Genomic DNA, 21,973 nt, shown 5'->3' on the forward strand with positions numbered 1-21,973 from the left:
CTGTGTCAGGCTTCCAAACTACATTGGACACCTCTTCTCTGAGACTTTAACTACTCAGATTTGCCATCACCCATCCAAGCTGGAAAATCTAAAGCTATTTTGAAATTTGTCTTCTGCAAGAGGATTGCCCAACAGCACACACGACTTGATTCAGATTCCAACAGAAGTTGAGAGTTAGAAACGCACTGAATGATTTTGGTTACATAAATAATCAGGATGACTGATATGGTAGCACTGCAGAAGTAGCCTTATAGACATGAACAAATATGCAAGTTTAATCCAGCCAGACTGTTGTATAAAGCATCTTCTAGACTACAGTAAGTAAGAAAAAAAAAAATGTATCCTTCAGGGACATAAACTTTGTAAATTATCAACCAGTAGAAGGCAGCTGTGTTTGCTCAGAAAACAGACATTCTAGATGTACAGTTTATACTCTGAATAGCCTACATACCTGAAGCTAGGGTCAGACAGATGTATAAGCAACTGTAGGACGTCAGTTTATCCTTGCTGTCAGTGTACCATATTCTCATGGTCTAGTGAGGTAGAAAGGATTATCTATCTAAAGACTTGGACTGGATTTCCTTTACTAATGAACAACAACACTGCTATCCCAAGAGAAGCTAGGACACTTAAAACATAAGAAACTCTTCAAGGTATTTTGAAGTATTAAAGATAGATCGGTCACGTACATTAATCGTGCAAGCCTGACAGCATTCAGCGTGGTGCATATGCAAGCAGAACAAACTAAAAAGAGCCTCAGATAACATTAGATTACAGATTCTACTGTGCCCAAACCATACCCCAAGACTCAATAGCACTTCTTATCCTGGGAGTGGGGGCAAAAGTCTTACTACTTGTTTTGCTTTCCCTAGTACCTGCTTTACAGAGAAACTGTAAAAGAGATGATACTTAGCAAGAACTACTCTAGCCACACCGTTCTTTATAAGGTTGCTGTCAAGAGTGAAAATCATGGACAAGGAAGCAAATGCCTGTTTGAGGATAACAAGAAGAGACAAACTGGTGTACTACCTGTGCTGTTTCATTTCAAGGTGTTAGGACTACCCTGTGCTCTCTGTGTTCACTTGTCAACCTTTGAGTGCTGATACAGACTATCCCATTTCTGTCAGTTTGCACTATTTCTTGAGACATGAAGGATTAGAAAGGTTCAATGAGAGGTGCACCAACATTGACAGTTACTGTGCTGAGGATGCTGTTTGACTTCTTGCTTCTGGTCTCTTCCCTTGTATCCCTTCTTACAGGCTTATGGTCACCTCTCTCTAAAGAGAATACATATCTCTGAAGGTAATATATAAACAAAAATAATAATTTCTCTATATTCAGTAAGCACCTATTTCCAGAGACTATATCAGTCAGTCCAACTTAGAGCCAGTACGTGATAAGCAGGACTGTAGGAATGACCTCCCATACTGTTTATCTGTAACCAAAGCATTTGAGAACAGAAGGGGGTCAGAACAGCTCAAAGTTCTTGCTTACATACCTAAAGATTTACACATCTTTGATCGACTGTGACGTCTATACCTGCTTAAGCAATTTCATGGGAATTGTATCTTATGACAACAATTCTCTATTTCCTATGTATTCATGACCTGTTATGCAGTACCGTTTCCAGTTCTCGTAATCAATCAAGCTGATTGTGCTCTTTATATTTAAAAATATGGAAAATTGCCAACACAGAGCAGTTTCTACAATAGCACCTTGTATTTGAACACAAGAAATAGAAAAAAATTTTAAAAGATCCAAACAAAAACCACCCAGAAGGGAATACCATTTTTAAATTCACATACACTAACCCTATTCAGTGTTGGTCACTGAGAGGAAAACTCCACGGACACATAGAATTACCGTAAACAGGCATTCTCTGTTATTTACACTCCCTGCTTTCATATTCACTCCCAGAAACCAAACAGGCTGTTTTTCCTCTTCACCAACTCTTGCTTCTATTAGCACTGGATTTTTAAACCAAATTTACAAGCATGCACTTTATGTTATTTTTTGAGAGAAGTGTAAAACTTGTATGCTCTAGTAGGTTTCAGAAAAGCAACTGTGTCCATAAAATAAAGAAATACTACCCATTCACAGTAATACCACTGGATTATCACAAGCAAAGTGATTGCTTATAAAGCAAGCCAGGCACAAGAAGGGGGGTGGTTTCAGTGTCATTTATCCAGATTAAACGGTTTTATTTGGCCTAGCTTTTTGGCCTCCAAAGGCAGAGGAGGCCAAAATGATTCCTGCCACTCAAAGCCAAGAGAGGGAGAAGAAAACCAGGAGGACACTACAGGCTGTTGCTCCTAGATGGCTCAGAAGTCACTGGTATACTTGGAGGGCCTCAGTGTGTTGAGGTACCTCATCAAGAAACTTGCTAGGCATACCCCCATAAGCATCCTTGGCATACTCTAGACATTTTATTTGTCACTTTTTTTTTTTTTAAATGAAACCGTCAGGAGAGGAAAAAATGCAAGATCAATTAATTTATTTTAAACAATTCAATCCTTATCATCATCACCTTTGTTCCTGGTTTAGTTAATAAGTTACCTTAGTTTGACCAGCTGCTTCTAGATTCTCTCAAAATGGGTAGAAAAAAAAATGTCTCTCTAGAAATATTAGTGACTGCCTTTCAGGAAAGGCAATCTATTTTAACAAACATTACAGGAACGTAAAATCCAGGCAGTGTGACTACCTACAGCAAATGAAGCAACTTAGTCCTTTGTCTCTTCAAGGAGTGTGTTCTGGTGGTCTTTGTTTCCTCTTGGGTTTTAAGGTCAGCCTAATGCAACTGAGCATCAAAGCAAGATTTGTACTGTAACTTACTTCAAGTCCATCACAGTTAAGAAATGCGCTTTGTCGGAAACACCTGATTTGTACGTGGCCAGAAGCGCATACTGGGAAAGTATTCTGTGCTTAACCTATTCCTAGATTTTTCTCTAGCTATTCTTGGAGAAAAGAATACCAAACCAGATTGGACTTTTGCAATGACACAGTAGGATTCCACTTCTTATTGAAAAAGAGTTTGCTTTATTTCAGCCTTAGGACAAATTTTACTTTTTCAGATCCGTACAAGCTCTCCCTGCTTAAATGTCTTAAATGTCAGGTAACTGCAGACCCTTGGATGGAGAACACATCTGCTAGGAACAAACAGGAAACATAACTCAACTGTCCCAAATCCACTGTGAACTCAGCATGTAACGCAGCAGCTACAATCATTCAGTTACACAACTTCAGCTGCCACAGACCAAGCTTTCCCATAAAAACAAGAACTGTGCAAGTAAGCCCTGGACATAAAGCTGCAGAATTTTCTTCTTAGAGCATAATCTAAGCACGCTCATGTCTGAATTACTGCATAGATGATAAAAGTTACTGTGTCCAATGTGTTCATTTACAGGCAGGGCAGCCTCTTCAGTGGGGAGGGAAAGAGCTACACCCACACTTAGACCTTTTTCCCTCATTTCAGTTAACTACCTAATACATTAAAAGTTGAAAAAGCAGAAACAGCAACTGTGCACATTCAACTTTCATTCACAAGAGAAAAGCCAGCTTTATAAGAAGAGAATCTAGATCTCTTCTGTGCATGACCAAACGTAGGAGAACGGTCTTAGGAAGAAATGCTTCAGGGTTAGAAGTTGCATCTTGCCTATGTATATGTGTTTACATTTGTACTCACTGAACTAGCTGAACACAATATGCCATATACCACAACTATGTACAGTAAAGCTTTAATTAGGAAACCTTGGCAATCAGCAATGCTGTTAGCCCCAGGTGTCTACAGCCTGGGCCTGGACAGAAACCAACCCAGGAAGGATGCAAGGTGTATTGCTCTTGTCTTGCAAAGCTGCATCCCCTGGAGTAGGAGAGGAGGGATATGTTACTGTGCCCCCCTTGCAAACAAGAGAAAAATGCAGACAGGTTGATCATCTGAGGAAAAGTATAGGCATCAGAGAGCAATCTTTCTTTCCAAGGAAGTCTGAGACTAGAATTTGTTTAAAAATTTAAGACATTGTACTGTAAGTTGCAATTGAGCTCGCATCACTGAGCTAACATCAATATTCACCCAATTTTCCTTATTCCCGGGGAAATATAGTGAGACTTTTTACACAGTCCAATAGAGATAGGACAAGGGGGAATGGTTTTAAACTAAAAGATGGCAGATTTAAGTTTGATGTTAGGTGGAAGTCTTTACTCAGAGGATGGTGAGGCACTGGAGCAGGCTGCCCAGAGAGGCTGTGGATACTCCTATCCCTGGAGGGGCCCTGGGCAGCCTGACCTAGTGGATGGCAACCCTGCCCACAGCACGGGGTTGGAACTGGATGATTGCTCAGATGCCTCCCAGCACAAGCCATTCTGTGATTCTGTGAAGATCACCCCTCTTATTTGTATGGCTGGAAACTTACATATATACATATGTGTGTGTGTGTGTGTGCGCGCGCGCGTGTGTGTGTATGTATACACACACTGCTCCAAAAAGCAGAAGCCTCCAGAAAGTAAAGAGGGGGAAAAAAAAATCACAAGCAAATTAACTGCCTTTTGTGTAACTGAAGCTCTGAGAGTACTGAGCTCTGTGTTTTGTTCTTTTTGGAAGGTGGAGGGTTAGGGAGTGTATGTTTGATTTTACATCTTCTACCTACTTACTTTCCCAACACCAGTTAAGGGATATGTAACTAGACATGAATCAAACTATATCCACCAGCTGCACTTGGTAATTTCAAGTCACGGAAGGCTGATGGCGTTGCTACAATTCACTGGTGGTAATTACATCCAGTCGTAACTTCTGTCTACTTCTAAGCAAACATGGAAATCTGCAGAGTCTTACTGAGGGGAAAACAGGATGGCTGTACATTTAAGACCTTTACTACTCTAAATAAAGGAAGAAAAGCTTGACAAATACATTCTGCTTCTGGACAACTAGAAAGCAGGGAGCAGAGAGGAGGCAGGAAAGCTGTGATTTTTCCCACAGCACTGGTTATAGATAAACTCCGCTCACAGGAACTGTGGACTCTTTCTAAATAGATCACATTTCCTTTTCAAAATTACAACAGAAAGATTCCAGTACAAGAGAAGTTTTTATACAAAAAGTGTTTGGACTATGTTGCTAAGAAAAGTTTCCTTCAAGCAGTTGTTTGGAAGCCTTTTTCTCCTTCCTTTTCTTCTCTTCTTCTCCTAGGAAGAATTTCTGATCTGGTAAATTTCACAGGAAACAAAAACATTTCTGACAAGATTTTCTATAAGAATTGTGTTTGAGTTTCATTTGCATGCACACATGTAAAAAAACAGCACATGTTTTTATACACACACTTCCATCATTATTTTTTGGAGTAGGAGGCCGCATAGAAGGCAAAGATGATTGACCAATTCACAGTAAAGGTAAGGAAAGAGAGTTAAGCAAGTTATTTGACTTTCACTGCAAGAGAATAGGAACGTGCTTACAGTCAGCTACGACACCTCTAAGACTGACCTCTTCAATGTCTTACCTGCCTTTCGAGCCAAACATGTGTCACTTGCCCAAGCTATGTACTCTTTCTAAATTGTATAGGAAGTGTAGGCATTCTGTCAGGGCATTGCTGACAGTATGAAGTCATGTTATCAGACACAAAAGTGTAAGCTTTGGCTATCAGAAGATCAATTGCATATAAACGACCGATGTTGCATTAGAGTAGCCGAAATGCTGCAGAAGGTGGAAGTGCTATGGCTTTTCTCCTATAGACAGACATGCACAGTATTCACAGTTAAATCAACTCTGATAACTAAGTTGCTAGAAGAAGCAGTCAGAGGAAAGTGGGGAGAGAGGAAAAAGTAGAAAAGAAACAAGAATGGGTAAAAGTAACAATCACAATAACTTTTAGAATGCCCACTTTTAAATGAAACTCTAGACTTGAGCCAAATGACTTTAGTGTTTTAAATGGGGCCCTTAGAGTGGGAAACATCCCATTCATTCTTGTTTCTAAAAATGAATGTTGAAAATCTCAATGCTTATATTATCTACACACGCTATGCTTGCATGATGAGCCTGTGATTCATAGGACTAAGGAAATTTGTGGGGTGGGAGACAAGCGGGGGGAAGAGAAGAGGAGACATTATCGAGGATTGGAGACGGGAGGAAGGACATTTGCAGCAGTCACTCAAATGGAAGAAACAGTAATACTCTTGCATACATAAACATCTCTCTCACTATGTACATGCACAAGAAAACCCATAATATTCCCCTTAAAGATAACATATTCTCTGTGGATTTTCCTCTAGACAATTTCTTTTTTTTTTTCTTGAAAATTAACAGCTGTCTTTATTACTCTTATGTTTTCCCCCTTTTTAGATGCACTGGTTCTCACATTTGGTTTGTACAAACATTAATGGGTAGCACTGAGGAACTTACCCCAAGGTATACTGGGCTAGGTGGAGCCTTCTCATTCTCTATTAGTACAGTGCCAGTACCCCAGAAACACACCAGATGAAACTGAAATGCGTATCTACAAGACCTTTGTACTCTACTGGAATTGTTCTTGTTTCCTTCAACAGTAAAACTTGTTTTCTAGCACTTAAGATCATTCAGAACCTAGTGTTTGTGATATAAATTCAGTGAAGTTTACAGCACGTGGTACTATTGATGGCAGTAACCCAAGCTCCTTATGTATTATACCATGAGAAAAGCCTGAAAATAACTTCCTATTTTTCCCCCGGGTTGATATAATTTGTGTGAAACACATACAAACTATCAATATATAAACCTGACAAATACAGTAGCCGATCTTTCATTACTAAATATTTTCACTGGAATGCAACAGTCCAGAAGTTTGCACTCCTCTGTTAAATAGTCTCCCCCAAACACCTACAGGCATTAATCACACAGCATCAGCACAGTTAGCAGGTCAACATCAACTCCTCGTATATTTCAGGCATAAGTCCCACTGACGCCTGTACAGAATGACATCTGGAACAGCTATCTAGATTCTCCAACTATATTGTGAGGTAGGCACACGCTTCCTTCTGCACTACACAGCCCTCATCACTAACGTACCCTTCGGCTGAGTGACAGCTGCTTATGTGTTGCAGACCTGGGCATGTGGCATTCTATTTTCTGAGGAGGGAAACCCATGAATGAGGGCAGGAAGGGGATGCGATGAGCCCCAGCAGGCACCTCCTCTGAGCCACTGAGAAACCTGGTCTGCTGGCAGCCCTGCCAAGTGCACTTTCACCGTGGTACATACATACACGTATGTACACACACAACCAAACAAGAACAGCCTGCGGGTGTCAGCCTCTATTTATAGAGCAGGGATAGCAGAATGCTAATAAATGAGGTTTTTTTTTGTTTGTTTTTTGTTTTTTTTTTGTGGACTAATGAGAGTTGGAGATGTGCTTAAGATCAATGGATGGAACGTGCCAATTCAAAAGCAACAAACAGAGCAACTGAACAGTAAACAGGATGATTAAATTACATAGTTCTGCCCTTAAAAAAAATAAAAGCACATACCAACTTTTACCTACTTGCAACAAAGCTGTCCTACTTCTAGTGAAACCAGAATAAAACCTGGTCAGTTTGTTTTGCTTTCTGTTTCTCTGATAGAACTGGCCTAAGAAGAGTTAGCCTTCTAAGTCAGCTCTTCACTGTATAAAAGTAGAGATATTTGAACCATATACCCAATTGGACTAGAAATCTAGAAATGCAGACTAGCATCCAGGAAACACAGATTTAAAAAAAGCTGAAATTGCCATGCTATCACTTTCCTGAATCCAGAGTACATCTGAAAGAGTTTTAAACGAGCATGAATCTGCTACAAAGCCACTCAACTGTTTCACTGTTGCTTGCTTATCCTCTCCAAATAAGATCATCAGGATTACTTATTAGAATCCTTAAGTCTGCTATCCCAATCTTCCCCTCCACCCATTCTTTTAAAAAAAATAAAGTAACTGCATGTTACCTTTAACAACAAAAAGCTACAGATAATACGTGCATTGAAATAGCATCTTTTTTAATAAGACATTGTAAGATTCATTTGCTACAGGGTCAGTCTTTGTTTTCCAGTAGGTTGGCATTAGGCAGGCAAGGTTAATTATGACCACACTTCATCCCATTCTCTATGCTGACACAACTGTGCAGTCTTCTCTATTATTATACAGTATACACGCTGTACTGAGGTTGAATACTGTGCAGATTAAAAACATAGCTCCTGCCAAAGGTCTTTTACAAGCTTATTCAAACAACACATCAGAAACAAGGAACGAGAATATCCTGAGCCACCACACTTTTCCACAGTTTGACCTTAAGTAACTTCACGAGGAAAGCAAAGTTCTTTTTAGCAGATACGTGCCTGCCACTGCTGTACAGATGGGTCCTTGAGAAGGGAGGAACCTGTACTTCCTAGAATTTAATTGCATAATAAATGAATTCTTCATAGTGTTTATGGGAATTGTCAGCTGCCGTTGACTAACCTGTTCCCTCAATACTAGGTTTTGGGAATTTTTTTTTTTTTTTTTTCTTTAAGCTTGTGAAAGAGAAGGCCATCATTAGTCTTACCTGGAGATAGCCCAGAATACAGTACCAAACGCTCAGCCTGCACGAGCCAGATATTCATGCTAGCTATTCAGCTTTCATTTATTACCTTTGACAACATTGCTTGAGTTTTTTGACTGTATTCACATATCTCTCTCCTCATACTCCATGATAATAGCTTGCAAGGTGAAACAAGTTAAGTAAATATCATCTCTTCCAGTGTACAGACATAAAGACTGAACAGGTTGTTGCTAACCTAGAATACGTTCTTCCCCAGTAAACTGGCAGAGGAGCCATGAATTTCCATGTGTTGATGTAAATCACCACAAACAGGCTGAACATCTTTTACATTGTTTTCCAGTAAGGTTCTTGGTACTGGCTTTGTTGTGTACTTTGCCACTTGGGTCTATGTATGTCAAATGAACACATTTTCTAAATCTCCTCTCAGATTTATCTGTGGTAAATCACACTTGACTGCTTAGCTGTCATGAAGTAGTGACTGGCTCAGTGGGAGAGACATGAATACTGGATTTCTTTAACCTTGACCTTAGTGAGGCTGTCAGCACTACCCCTCCAAATATCCTTGCAAACAACTTGGGGACATATGGGTTAGATCAGTAGACTCCAGCAAGGTCAGAAACTGGCTGAACTGTTAGACCGAGCAATTTGCGGTTCAAGTGACAGCAAGTCATTAACAGCATTCCTCAGGGGCCAGCACTGAGGCTGATACTGTTCAACATTGTCAGCAGGGCCAGAGTTACCATTCAAAGGGGCCTTGACAAGTTGAAGGAATTTCTCAGCAGAAGGTTCATGAAGTTTGACAAAAGCAAATACAAAGTCCTCCTCGTGGAACATAACCACCTCATATTGGGATCATCAATCCAAGAACTCCATGCTTGCACAGGCTTCAAATTGACTACCTAGGTTGCAGCTCTGCAAGCTAGGAGTTGCGGTGAGCTGGAGGGGTGTCCACAGGGACAGTAAGACAAACATGAATCAGCAGAATGCTCTTTCAGCAGAAAAGGTAACCTCTGTGCTGGGTTGCATCAGCAAGAACATAAGCATGAGGGAAATGATAATTCTACCTCATCAGCACTAGTGAAGTTATATCTAGAGTTCCATATCCGGCTATAGGCTCCTCAGTGCAAAGGGGATACTGCTAGACCAAAGAAAGTCCAATGGAGAGCCACTGAGATGATTAGAGGACTGAAAAACACCTGAGGAGAGGCTGGTGAAGGTTGGCTTGTTTGACCTGGATGATATTACAGCTACAATTTTCTACTACCTAAAGGAAGATATATTAATGTCTCTGAACCTCTAGGTGGAGGCTGGGGGAGCAAAATCTATCCTAGTGTAAGAGAAGAGCAAGCAAGAGATCCCTCATGAGACTGAATGTGTACAAGTCCATGTGACCAGATGACATGCATCCCAGACTTCTGAAGAAACTTACTGATTTGGTTGCCAAGGCACTACTTGAAAAGTCATGCTTGTCAGGCTGTAGTGGAAATGCTAAGTCACGGCCTGAAACAGTGATTGAGCAGCTGGTGGGAAGGCAGGGCCAACCCAGGGGATCTCAGGTGCAAGCAATGCACCTGAGTGACTGGAAGGGGTGGAGCCAGGATCCACCCCCTCCCAGACCTCATTTAAGGGTTGGCAGTGGAGGTAAGGATATCTCATGCCAGAGATCCCTGCTTACCTGAGGCCTTTCAAAGGTAAGCGGCTCTTGTCTTTCATTTCTGTATCTGTGGCTGCTGCATTTGGGCTTGTTCTCATTTACTCTAGCCAAAGACTTCGTCACCCTGCTATTATCATGCTACTTTCCATCCCATTATAGCATTACACCAGGCAAAGTCCCTAGCAACTGGAAAAAGGGAAACATCACTCCCACTTGTAGTTCTCTGGATCTTCTTTTCTCCCTTTCTTACAGGTTGATGAGCCTCACCTGTGTGCCTCAGAAGATCCTGGAGCAGATCCTCCTGGAAGCTATGTTAAGGCATGTGCAAGACAAGAAGGTGATCTGAGACCAAGCTAGTGGCCTTCTATGTTGGCAGCCCTGCCCTGCCTGCAGGGCATTAAATGATTTTTAAACATCCCTTCCAAGCCATTCTATGATTATAGAAAAGATGGACCCAGACCCTTCTTACAGGTGCACAGCAAAAAGACACAACAAAGCAAATTCTAATTAGATGGTGGAAAAGTTCCCTTTACAACAAAGGTAGTTAAGCACTGGACCAGGTACCCAGAGGTCCTGTAGAATCTCTATTCTGGCAGATAGTCATAATTTGAATGCAGAATGCCCTGAGCAACATTAATTTAAGTTTGCCCTCATGGGCAACTTAAGGTAGTTGGCCTCAAGACCTAAATTATTCTATAATCTGCCTGGAGCATGAACAACTTCTCATGTAAAGAGCGCTTAGCTACTCCTGTGAAAGAACTACCTGCAGTCACCTCCTGTATCCTTGTGTCATCAAGTGGTGATACGTAGCTCTTCATTGCCTTCCACATCTGGGCTTCAAGGACAGATCCTACACCCTTGCAGAGCTCCAGATCCACCCAAGACAAATATATTTTAATAATAATTTAAAAAAATTAGAAACCCAAGTTTTCACCTCACATTCATCATAATTCAAATCTAAATTGCAGTATATAATACTAGATTATTAAAGAACATCAGAATAAAGCCTAGATTAAGTAGCAGTATGAAAACAACAGCCATTCATGGCAACAGTAAAATTATGTCTAGTGGCTTTACAGTCACTACTCCAATAATATTTTGTATTTATCATCCATAACAAGAGACTTACTATACAATATTCTCAATTTTCTAATATTTAAATTGTTTCTTATTCATGGTTTTGCACTCATACTTTCACTAACTGATTAGTGGGACAAGAGCATTATATCCATATAAGCATGTGTATATGCATGCATATATGTATTCTTGTTTTCATCTCCTTAACAGAGAAGAGAGGACTGGAATGGCAGCTCATTGACCAAAACTTGACATTCCATTTTAACCAAAATTATATAACTCCTGCTGTCACAAAACTTTCTTTTAGTATGAGCAAGTGAAGTGGAAGATCCTAATTCAGTTCTGTCTTCTACTGCATTTCACAGGACTCTAAATGCATGTTTCTTAACAGAAGTAAGAATTTCTTTAATGCTTAAAAAAAGTTCAGCACTTCTCTAATTTCTTTCCCTTCTCACTTCTTTTTTTTTTTTCCCCATTGCCTGTCTGTCTTACCTGACACTGAGAATGTTTCTACTGCCAATCTATTCCATTCAGAGGAATACAGCATGTATGCAAGAAATGCAAAAAGAGTAATTGATAATCTTTTTGGGAATCATGAAGCACTACTGGAAGAGCAAGTGGGAGCCCACATAATTCTCTTCCCTCCCACAGTTTGGCAAGGCATAAGGCAACATACTTAAGTCTGGATAAAGTTTCAGGGCACCACTCATTCACAATCAAGAGGTGATGCATTTTCAGTTTGTTTTCATGCTAATGAAAGTCAGACAAGTTGAACACTTCATGTTATCTGCTTTCAGATGTCTAGATATGAAAGAGCCAAAATTTCAGTCTCAGGCTGAATGAGGATTTTTGTCCCAGCAGCAGAAAGATAAGCCAACAGAGATTGTGCTAAAGTAGTCAGAATCAAGTTCTATCATTAAAAAAATTACCTAACTCCCCTCAAGGTAGGGATATGAGGATATGGATAATTAGTTTATCCGTGAGGAACTGTACAGACTTCTTCTGTGAGTGAATAATATAATCCAATGATTCTGCCTTTGATGAAAGCAAGGACACCGCAATGTAAGTAACTTCAAGATTCCTTGTCTAGTTTGAGCCTTACCATTTCTAAGAAAGTCTTTTTATGAGTGTAGACATGCACAGAGACAAGATCACATGTCCATAGCTACCTGACAGCTGTTTGCTACCCTGCTGAAACAGACCAGACTCTTTTCAACCAGAACTTACAATAACACAAGGAAGGATGTGCAGAAATAAACTGCCGGTGTTCTTCACTGTTATCTACCTAGAAGAATATAGATTTGAAACAAAAACTTAAAATACCTTCATTCTAGTAATTTCAAACTAGGATTAGAGGAATAAGTGTTTCTAAAGAATGATCTGATTTTACACCTCACATCCATTTTCTGAATTGATCTCCTAAGCCTTCCCCCCTTTTTTTCCCTCAAAGTTAGGCGAGTGTTTATTAAGTATACTAATAAAGATATTAGAAAGGTTAGTATTTATTTACAGAACACAAAAATCTTACCCTCCCCCCCCAAAAAAAAAGCATTGCAATGAAGCATCAATCATAGAGAAAAAAGTTAAAATACATAAGATCAGAAAGGTGATTGAGTGAGATTTTTCCTGTAGTTTGAAACTGAAATCCTAAATCTTTGCTTACAATCTCATTTCTGTATGGTGATTATCCTTTTTCTTTTTGGTCCTGATTTCATCAGATAATAGATGAGGCTGAGAGAGGGTATTTTGAACATACCCACAGGTTATAGAATACACGGTCCCTCATGTCCCCACCTGGGACAGGTACTCAGCCCACGGGATAAAAATGCTTTAAGCTCCTGAACAACAGCCCTGCTTCTGAAAATGCCACTCAGTAGTTTCTAATCGGAACAGAGAGAGGTGTTGGGAGGACTTCCACCCAAGCTGCAGCGCCGTAGTGACATCAGAGCTGGTTACTCACGCTCAAGCAAGAGGCGGAGGAAACTCAGGAGAGACCGAAGCAGAGAGCACCCGGCGCCCGCGGTTAGCGCAGGACCCCCACCGCCCCGCCGGACGGGCCGCGACCCTCCTCGGCAGGGGAGGGCTGCTCCATCCCGAATAAAGCAAAACCAGCCGGCGCTTCCCCGCCGCACCCACCTTCCACCGAACGGCCGATGCTGTGCAGGTGGGTGAGGGCCGGGTGGGCGGCGTGCACTCCCTTCAGGTACGCCTCCAGCTCCTCGCTGTGGTGGTACTTGTAGTCCAGAGCGGCCACCAGAGAGACCAGGCAGAGGACGCCCACCGCCTCCTAGAAAGAAGCAGATGAACAAAAACCCGTGACCCCGCTGAGGGAAGGCGATCGGAGGGCTTGTCACAGCCCGGCTCTGCCACAGCCGCGGCGGTGCCGTACCCAGCCCGCCCGCCGCCCCCCTCAGGAGCAGGTGCCTCTCCTCAGCGCTCCTACCCCGGCGGCCGTCCGCATGGTGCCACCGCTCCTCACAACTGCAGCCCCAGAGCAAGGCGGGGGCCGCCATCCCCTCCGCCCGGCCTCGCCCTGCCCCTGACTGACGCCGGCTCCATCCACTCAGGTCCCCCCGGCCCGCCCAGGGGCCGAGGGAGGAGGGGAGCGGGAAGGGGGAGCTCCCTGCCCGCCCCGCCGGCGGCTCTCACCTGAGCGGCGGGCGGCTCCTGTCAGCGCGGGGGTGGTGTGGCCTCCCCACGTTCTTCAGAGTGAAGCTGCTGCCTCCCTCCTCTTCCTCCCCTTCCGTAACTCTCCATGCAGGTGGACGGGAGGGAAAGGGCTGTCGCACACCGCTGCTGTTGGCTGAAGCGGGGCTGTTCCTGAGGGAACGCGGAGTCCCCGCGCGGTTTCGCCCCTCGTTTTTCTCCCCCTCAGGTCTGTGAGGGGGTGAACGACGCCTGCTGCAAGTGGAGTGACTCCCGAGGGAATAAGGGTCTCAAAATCTAACAAAATCTCTGCTTACAGCTTTTTTTTTTTTTTTTAATGAGTTTTTAATAGTCTTGGATTCACTTGAATTATATCTACGAAATAAAGTGCTTTTCTTGTTTTTGTGCTAACCACATTGCTTTGGGGATATCCTGTTGTTGGGATTCACCACAGACATTTTCATCACCTTTGTCTTCTTTAGGATTGAAAAGGACTGAGAGAAAAAATGAAGCTGAGTTCGTGCAGCAAAAGATAGGATGGCATCAAGATTTCTTTTAAAATACGTTGTAGCTATAGCTGTGTGCTGGAATACAAGTGTTTATATGCTCTGGAGAACTTTTGTGAGCAAATCAAAGGGGAGTTTTCTTTACAATTCACAGCAAGATGCCCTCTGCCCCCTTCTGATTTCAGAAAAGCAAATCAGTGTATGATCCAATCCAAAATAACAGATCCAGCATTCTGGATGGAAGGCTCTAATAAATAAAACGTTTGTACTTATTATTATTTTTAACCCAGGACCTTTAAGAAAAACATCCAACTATATTTTGGTGCAAGAATCTATGGTATCCCAATGTACCAAAAGCATATACACCTAAAAACAGCAGTAAGAGATCTGTGTTCAGACATCTTAAGTAGTCTTAGTTCATGGGAAGAACTACCATATGACATATGATAAGGGAAGTATACAATATTTAAGGCTACTTGATTTAATGGAGTACACAACATTAGATTTCTGTTGAATGATGTTCCTCCTAGCATGGCTTTTCACAGGAGGCGGCAGCCCCATAACCCTTCTTCCATATTCAAACTGTACCATCTTCTAACACTCCCAAGTTTACAAGACTTTCCATCACCTTTTGTCGAATAACATCCTTGCAAGACATAACTATGGGTATCTTTATATTATTTATTTAAAACGAGTGTAATAGATGGTTGCAGTTACTGGCATTTTCTACATGGCATGGGAGAGAAGCTGTTGGGTTACACTGAATGCGTTCGGAGAAGCGGGAGGCAGGAGTCAAGTACATGAATTTCACATTTCAGTATGTGAGACTTGAATGTGTATATATATATATATGTGCACATATACATACGCACCTTGAAAGATGATCTTGTGACACCATTTGAGTAAGCAGGGACGAAAATATAATCCAGTGGTAATCCAATATATACACACTTGGAAACTATCCCATGGTAATCACATGAAATCAGAGAACTATGACTGAGTAGGGTGTTGGCAGCATTGTGAAATGACAGGGGGCTGTAAAAATTAATCTCAGTGAAATGACTAAAAACACCTTTGAAAATTGCACATCATTATCTTCTTTTGAAATCACACCACTCTTTACTGTAGTCAACACAGTCATGGTTAAATGATAGCATTGCAGTTTTTAGGAATTTCAAAAACACTTCAGAATGATAGATTGTTTCCATGCCAGGTGCTTGCAAGATAAGACAAGTAAGCCTCTGGGGTGTTCTATGAGTTAGGTGTAATAGAATCCATTTTTGTTTGTTTATTTGTTTGTTTTCAGCCTGCATTGTAACAGAAAGTACAAAGCTTGAAGATACCTGCTGGTCCTGAACCACTCTTCAGAAGGTCAGTTTAATCCAAACTTGGCAAATGATATACCAGTTTACAAGGTTGTTGTTAAGAGTCAATGCTAAAGACCAAATACTGTGTAAAACTGTCAGTGATAAATCTCCCATTGTCAAAATCAGGCACCACATGAGTCAAGGCTGAAACTGACTGCAGTATCACTCCCAGCACTGCAGTGGACAATGATCCCCATGATGAAGCAAGGTAAACGAAGCTCTACTGCTGTAAACAGCATTAACTGCTCTCCTCTCAGAAACATTCAGGATCATCCAATGAAATCTATTTGACAAGCAACTGTTAAGACTAACACCTGAGCATGGGTTTTGTAGGAAGAAAATACAATTTGTGATGTGAAATTCTCACCTGCGGATTTCAACAGTTACTTGGAAGTAGATGGAAGTAGCTTAACGATGTGAGTAGCTGTGTTGCCCTCTAGTGACAGGTTAAGAAAATCCTGTCACAAGCAACAGGTACGAAAAATTCTTCATGCCCTGTAGGACACATTACAGAAATACATTTAAGATGGATCTCAGCAGTAAAAAATTCTGGAAGCTTTGTGGTTTTCGAGAGCCAGTCACAAAACAAATCCTGGCTTTTGAAATCTTGTTCAGTATATTGTCATCTGTCATACAGGATTTCTTCACTTTCCAAAGATAGTTAAGAAAAATTAGTGTCTCACATTATAATGGAAGCTTCAAAATATTTTTGGTGAGAAATAAAAGAAGCCACTAACAAGAATTTTCTTAAGAGTTGCTGCTGCTTTTAAAACTTTCCCATCTGAAATAATGTCCTAGGCTTACAGACTGGAGCTTCAGGTTCTTTGAGTCTAGGTAGCAACAAGAACCTCACAATCAGGTTTGTGGTGTGGGAAAAGAGATGAGATAAAGTCTTTCTCAAGTGAGAAGGACCAGATCGGTGAGTTCAGTACAAGTGATGACACAGAAGCATGAACTTGGTACAACTTCTCAGTCCTGAATTAGTGTAAACCCAGATACCAATCAACGGAATAAACTGTGATGAAGCCCTTCTGGTATACTACACCCACTGTGCTGAATTAACAGGCTGCTTCTTAGCCTGGAAAAAGTTACGATCCCCATATGAAAGAGAACAAAAGCACCAGCAGTCACTCAAGCATTCACCAGCTTAATAGTTGCGTCTACTATACAGACAGTTCTGAGCTGAGGCTTGCATACTTGGTTCATAAATCTCCTTTGCTCCAACCCAGTACAAGGATTACCCCTGGAGAAGAAAGGGATGCCCTGCTGTGTCTGGTAATCTGCAATTAGGAAATGATCCCAAGGGGGACTGTTAGCAGCTGGTATAGTTTAGAGCTGTTCAGACAAGCACCGAATTAGCTGGAGAATCTGGAACCACAACTAGCTGCTTGACAAGCCTCTTACTTCTCCAATCTTGCAAACAGCAAAATCTGCATAAGGCAGAGATTTTGAACTACTGTATGACAGCATACACTGTCATGTGCTATGGTGGAACAGGTCAGTTCTGCTCCACAGTAGGTTAAAGCATTTATTTGTTTAGATACAGAAAGCGTGGGAACGTGATCTTGTTCAAGGCAAAGTTCTTTGGTGTTACGTGTTGGGTATTGCAGTACAGTTGTAAAATGTTTTGGATGTATCTTTCTCCTCTTTAACTGGCTTATTATACTTGACCTTTCAGTAACGCACAAAATTAGATCTAATTTGAAAATAGATTACTTCTGGAACGGCAGAATTTAATTTAGCACCTGTAGTATGTTGGGTCCCTTGGTAGGTAAGTACACAGGACTAACAACGGAGAAAGCTGGGAGGGTTTGCTGGGAAGTTATGTGGGTTGGGAACTGATGGATTTTTGGAAACTAAATAGGAAAAGGAAGGGAAGGTATGTCCATAGGAGTTTTGAGGAGGTGGGAAGACTGGAGCCTGGAAAGATGGGTGAGGAGGTGGAAGTGTTATGGACATTGTTATTGGGAAAAAGCAGTTAGGAGGATTCAGTGGGGTGTTTCATGGGAAAAGGAAGTGAGAGAAGTCTTTCTGCTCACCAACATCCTGCTAATCTGAGTACAGGATAATTAAACTTGAGGGATTTAAGATGTTGACATACCACCCTGTCAGGTCTCCTAATTTGTATATGAAATGCATTGCAGTTAATACCATGGAAATTACAGAGATTCTCCTTAGATAATTTCTTGTTGTTATTAAGCAATACTTTTGAGAAATCTGAATTTTGTCCCAACAGCTGGACCAATTTCAGCTTTCAACATACGGAAATGTCAATTTTTGGAAAAGATTTTCATCATTTTTGCTAACCATCTTCAAATCCAAATATCTTCCTAATTGCCATTGTCATGAAGAATGCAGCACTCTTACTCACATTAATGGCTAGCCTGTCTCTTTAAAATAAAATTCCCTCAGGCCACTTAATCAACATATCTGTTTCAAGTAAACAATGGTGCCATTTCCTGAACAATAAATTAGGACATTTTTAGAAAACTTTGTTGTGTTATAAAAAAATCCAATCCTCTGTTTCTCTGCACTGATTTTTGCAAAATGGGCCTCTACCCAGACAACCAATTAAACAATATGCACTGCAATCTCCTACCAGTATTGCAGTATTTTGAACTATTTTTTTATCTGGGGGGAGAGAAATGAAAAGGGAGCTTTCTAGATATCAATATCTATCAATTTACCAATCAGCAGTTAAAAAAATGAATGTTTAGTGATGCAGTGAACAAACATGCAACTTGCTTGACCTCCTTGAAAGCAGCTGGTGAGTCTTTCTTGGATTAATCTGTACTTGCTCTGTAGTGGTTAGACTGTTGTTTATTAAACCATATGGTTCGTTTCTCCAGAGACAAGGGTGTGGTGTCATAGACAGATTCAACTAATCTAAAACTAAACTGACACTGAAAGAGTCATCCCAGCACCCAACCCTGCTGCTTTCTATTTCCTGGTGTGGGCATGCAAGCAGCCATGTAGGCAGTTGGATCAGGGAACTGATTCATCTGGAAGGTAATCCAGCAAACACACACACACACAAAGTCCAAAAATTGTTTTAATTTTCACCTGGCTCAGCTTGCTGGTCCATTCCTTATAAGCATTGGCCTTGGCTGAGGGAGCAGAAAAGGTAGGTGGCCAGAGAGGAGTAAGAATAAGCTTCTTGGGAAAGACCTACCTCAGGTCAGCCAGCACCAATCATGCACCTGCAACTTAGATGGGATATTTAAAGTGAACTGCTGGCAAGAGGTAGGTGGATATGTGACACCATAGGTCAGGAGAGAGTTTCTTCAGAACAGTGGAGTGTGCTCAGAAGAGAAACAACTCGAGTCAAGAGAAACTCTCGACTGTCACCTCAGTTCTGGTAATGGCTCATTCCTAAGAGACAGACTGGACATGAAATCCTGTAACTCTTCACTGTTAGCAGCATAGGCACAGTATTATTGAATTTAACCATAGATTAATTGGTGTTTATCTAGCCAACTAAATAAAAATTAAAGAAAGAGAATGATATTTCCAGTGTAGAAAGCCCTGTTTGTCTAATACTATTGCTTATTCTGCATAGAAAAGGATAATCACTGGCTAGTTCCTTCAAATAAATAAGTCTTCCAAGGCAACCTATTCAGACAGATAACTTATTTAGGTTATCTTGACACAATTTGTGGTTGCAAACTCAATAGTCTGCACAAATAAGCATGGAAATAATAACTTTTATTCTCAAATGTTTTCAAATCCAGGGAGAAAAGCTGCTCCCAAGATGGATGTGGTGGCTGGCAAAAGAGCAGCTTTTCATGAGCAAGGTACCTGCCAAAAAGTATCTTACAATCCTAAGGCACTGAGTGTGGTTTATTGGAGTTCATGCATAATCTCATCGGAAAAAAATTAGAATGATAAAAAAAAAATTGTTACTGACACCAGAGATGCTTCTTTTCCTAGTTCATGTTTTATAGAACGTCTAGAAGACTTAGAAAGCTTTGATACAGTGCATGAAATACACAGCAAGCCTTAATTTTTGTACTGGTGAATTGAATCTTGATATGATTAAGCTTCTTCTGTTATCATTAACTTAGGAAGATTTTTAAGTGATTTCTCACTTTAGAGTGCTTTGTACTTAAAGCAAATCATGTAAGAATAATTATTTTGCTACTCTTTACTTCCCTAGAGGTAACCACACAGTAGCTTTTCCTGTATAGTCAAATCCACACTTAGAGAAGATGTACAAGACAAGGGACTTTCTTGCGTTCTTGATATATCCTTGGGATGGATGTGTCACAACAATACACTTTATATCAGCCTTAAGCATGGTTATCAGGCACCAAACTTGTACCCAAGCAGGATCCAAATTGCAACAATTCACTGTACCAGCTTCAGAAGGAAAAAAAATCTTGGGGGCCAAAGATCTTCGTTTTTATTGTCAATGTATTACTGTGTACATAATACAAAATTCTGCATTATTGGGAGTGAGGTTTTTAACTGTTTAAGAAAGAGCTTCTTCATCTCATTTGCATGAATAATACCTTTCGGCAGTCTCTCATGAAGGATGCCTGAAAGTGCACATGAAAAAAACCAATATTAATTCCTCAGAGAACCTGTGGTGGAGATCACTAAATTAAGTTAATATAAAGGTAGTCATCATTTTAAAACTTCTATTGAAATTTCCACAACAGATAGCAAGATTGATTGTTGCACGCATTTTGAACCTTCGTGTACTGTTTACAAAAAGCATTTCTGCAGTGCATTGTTTTTCATGTAGTTTTATTTTTTTTCATTCTGTACAGTTCGAATGGATGATTATGAATCCTTAGTCTGCCCTCTTCAATACATGCTCAATAGCTTTTTTGAGGTTTTACTGTGACTGCTCCTGTGCAAGCCTAACTACATGAAGAACTGTGTGACAAAACACTGGACTATTCAAAGAATTACTTTTCCTTTAGAATGATCTTGTTGTGGGCTAATACTCTAAATATTATAAAAATTGCTTCTAGATTGACATGGATATGGATATCTAATCTGTTCATACAAATATCGTGACTTCCCGTACCTGTTTTCTTTGAAGACTAATTATTCTATCTTGTCCTAATCACAGATCTATTGTGCTCCAATGTTTGGTATTATTTCAAATTGGCTATCACAATTATAAATGTATTTCAGCATAAGCCTGATGTGATTTCTGGCTTACAAACTCATGGTAGAGAGCTTAACATCATAGTGGTATATAGGCAGAACCATTCTTGAGTTGGAAGGAACCCACAAAAATCACTGAGTCCTATTCAAGGTTTTACACAAGACCATCCAAAAATCAAACCATATTTTGTAAAAATTAGAGAATCATAGAATCATAGAATCGCTCAGGTTAGAAAAGACCTTCAAGATCATCAAGTCCAACTGCAACCTAACCATACTACCTTAACTCTAACAACCCACCGCTTAATCACGTACCTGAGCACCACATCCAAACGTTTTTAAACACATTCAGGGATGGTGACTCAACCACCTCCCTGGGGAGCCTGTTCCAGTGCTTAACAATCCTTTCTAGAAAGAAGTTTTTCCTGATATCCAACCTAAACCTCCCCTGGTGCAGCTTGAGGCCATTTTCCCTTGTCCTGTCACCTGTCACCAGTGAGAAGAGACCAGCCCCGCTCTCCCTGCAATCACCTTTCAGGTATTTGAAGAGAGCAATGAGGTCTCCCCTCAGCCTCCTCTTCCCCAGACTAAACAGCCCCAGTTCTTTTAGTCTCTCCTCGTAGGGCATATTCTCCAAGCCCTTCACAAGACTTGTTGCCCTTCTTTGGACCTCCTCCAGCACTTCAATGTCCTTTCTGCATTGAGGTGCTCAAAACTGAACACAGTGCTCAAGTGGAGCCTCACCAGAGCTGAGTACATGGGGAGGATCACTTCCCTAGTCCTGCTCATCACGCAATTTCTGAGACAAGCCAGGATGCCACTGGCATTCTTGGAACACTAGCTAGTTCTTAAGCAAACTGAAGAAATTTCTTGCTTTTATTTTATTGTATCTCGAATCATTTCAACTAATGGACCAAATTTAAAGGAGAGTTCGAGTTGGCAGAACTTGCACCTTCTTCTGATTCTACGGTGTAAGCTACATTAATATAAACTTCTACTTTTGACTTGTCATGGTTCCCTACAATTCATATTTCATGATATTGTTCTTCCAAATTTGGCCTTTCCAGTTTAAATATATCCA

General features: G+C 40.9%; 1 protein-coding gene and 1 long non-coding RNA gene across 2 annotated transcripts in view; one reads left to right on the forward strand and one right to left on the reverse strand.

Moving 5' to 3' along the window:
* CPM (carboxypeptidase M) overlaps window positions 1-14,208 on the reverse strand; it is a 34,325-nt gene extending 20,117 nt beyond the window's left edge. The window contains exons 1-2 of the mRNA XM_021385130.1: window positions 13,699-14,208; window positions 13,392-13,542 (exon numbers count right to left, since the gene is read on the reverse strand). Of these exons, the coding sequence (XP_021240805.1) occupies window positions 13,392-13,542; window positions 13,699-13,716 (169 nt within the window). The 5' untranslated portion in view covers window positions 13,717-14,208. The remainder of the gene's footprint in view (window positions 1-13,391; window positions 13,543-13,698) is intronic.
* LOC110392793 lies at window positions 14,705-21,113 on the forward strand. The gene is made up of 3 exons (XR_002434624.1): window positions 14,705-15,778; window positions 15,901-19,568; window positions 20,547-21,113. It is a non-coding gene; the product is annotated as an uncharacterized LOC110392793 (long non-coding RNA).

The sequence above is a fragment of the Numida meleagris genome, chromosome 1, assembly GCF_002078875.1.
Source record: "Numida meleagris isolate 19003 breed g44 Domestic line chromosome 1, NumMel1.0, whole genome shotgun sequence".
Taxonomy (NCBI): domain Eukaryota; kingdom Metazoa; phylum Chordata; class Aves; order Galliformes; family Numididae; genus Numida; species Numida meleagris.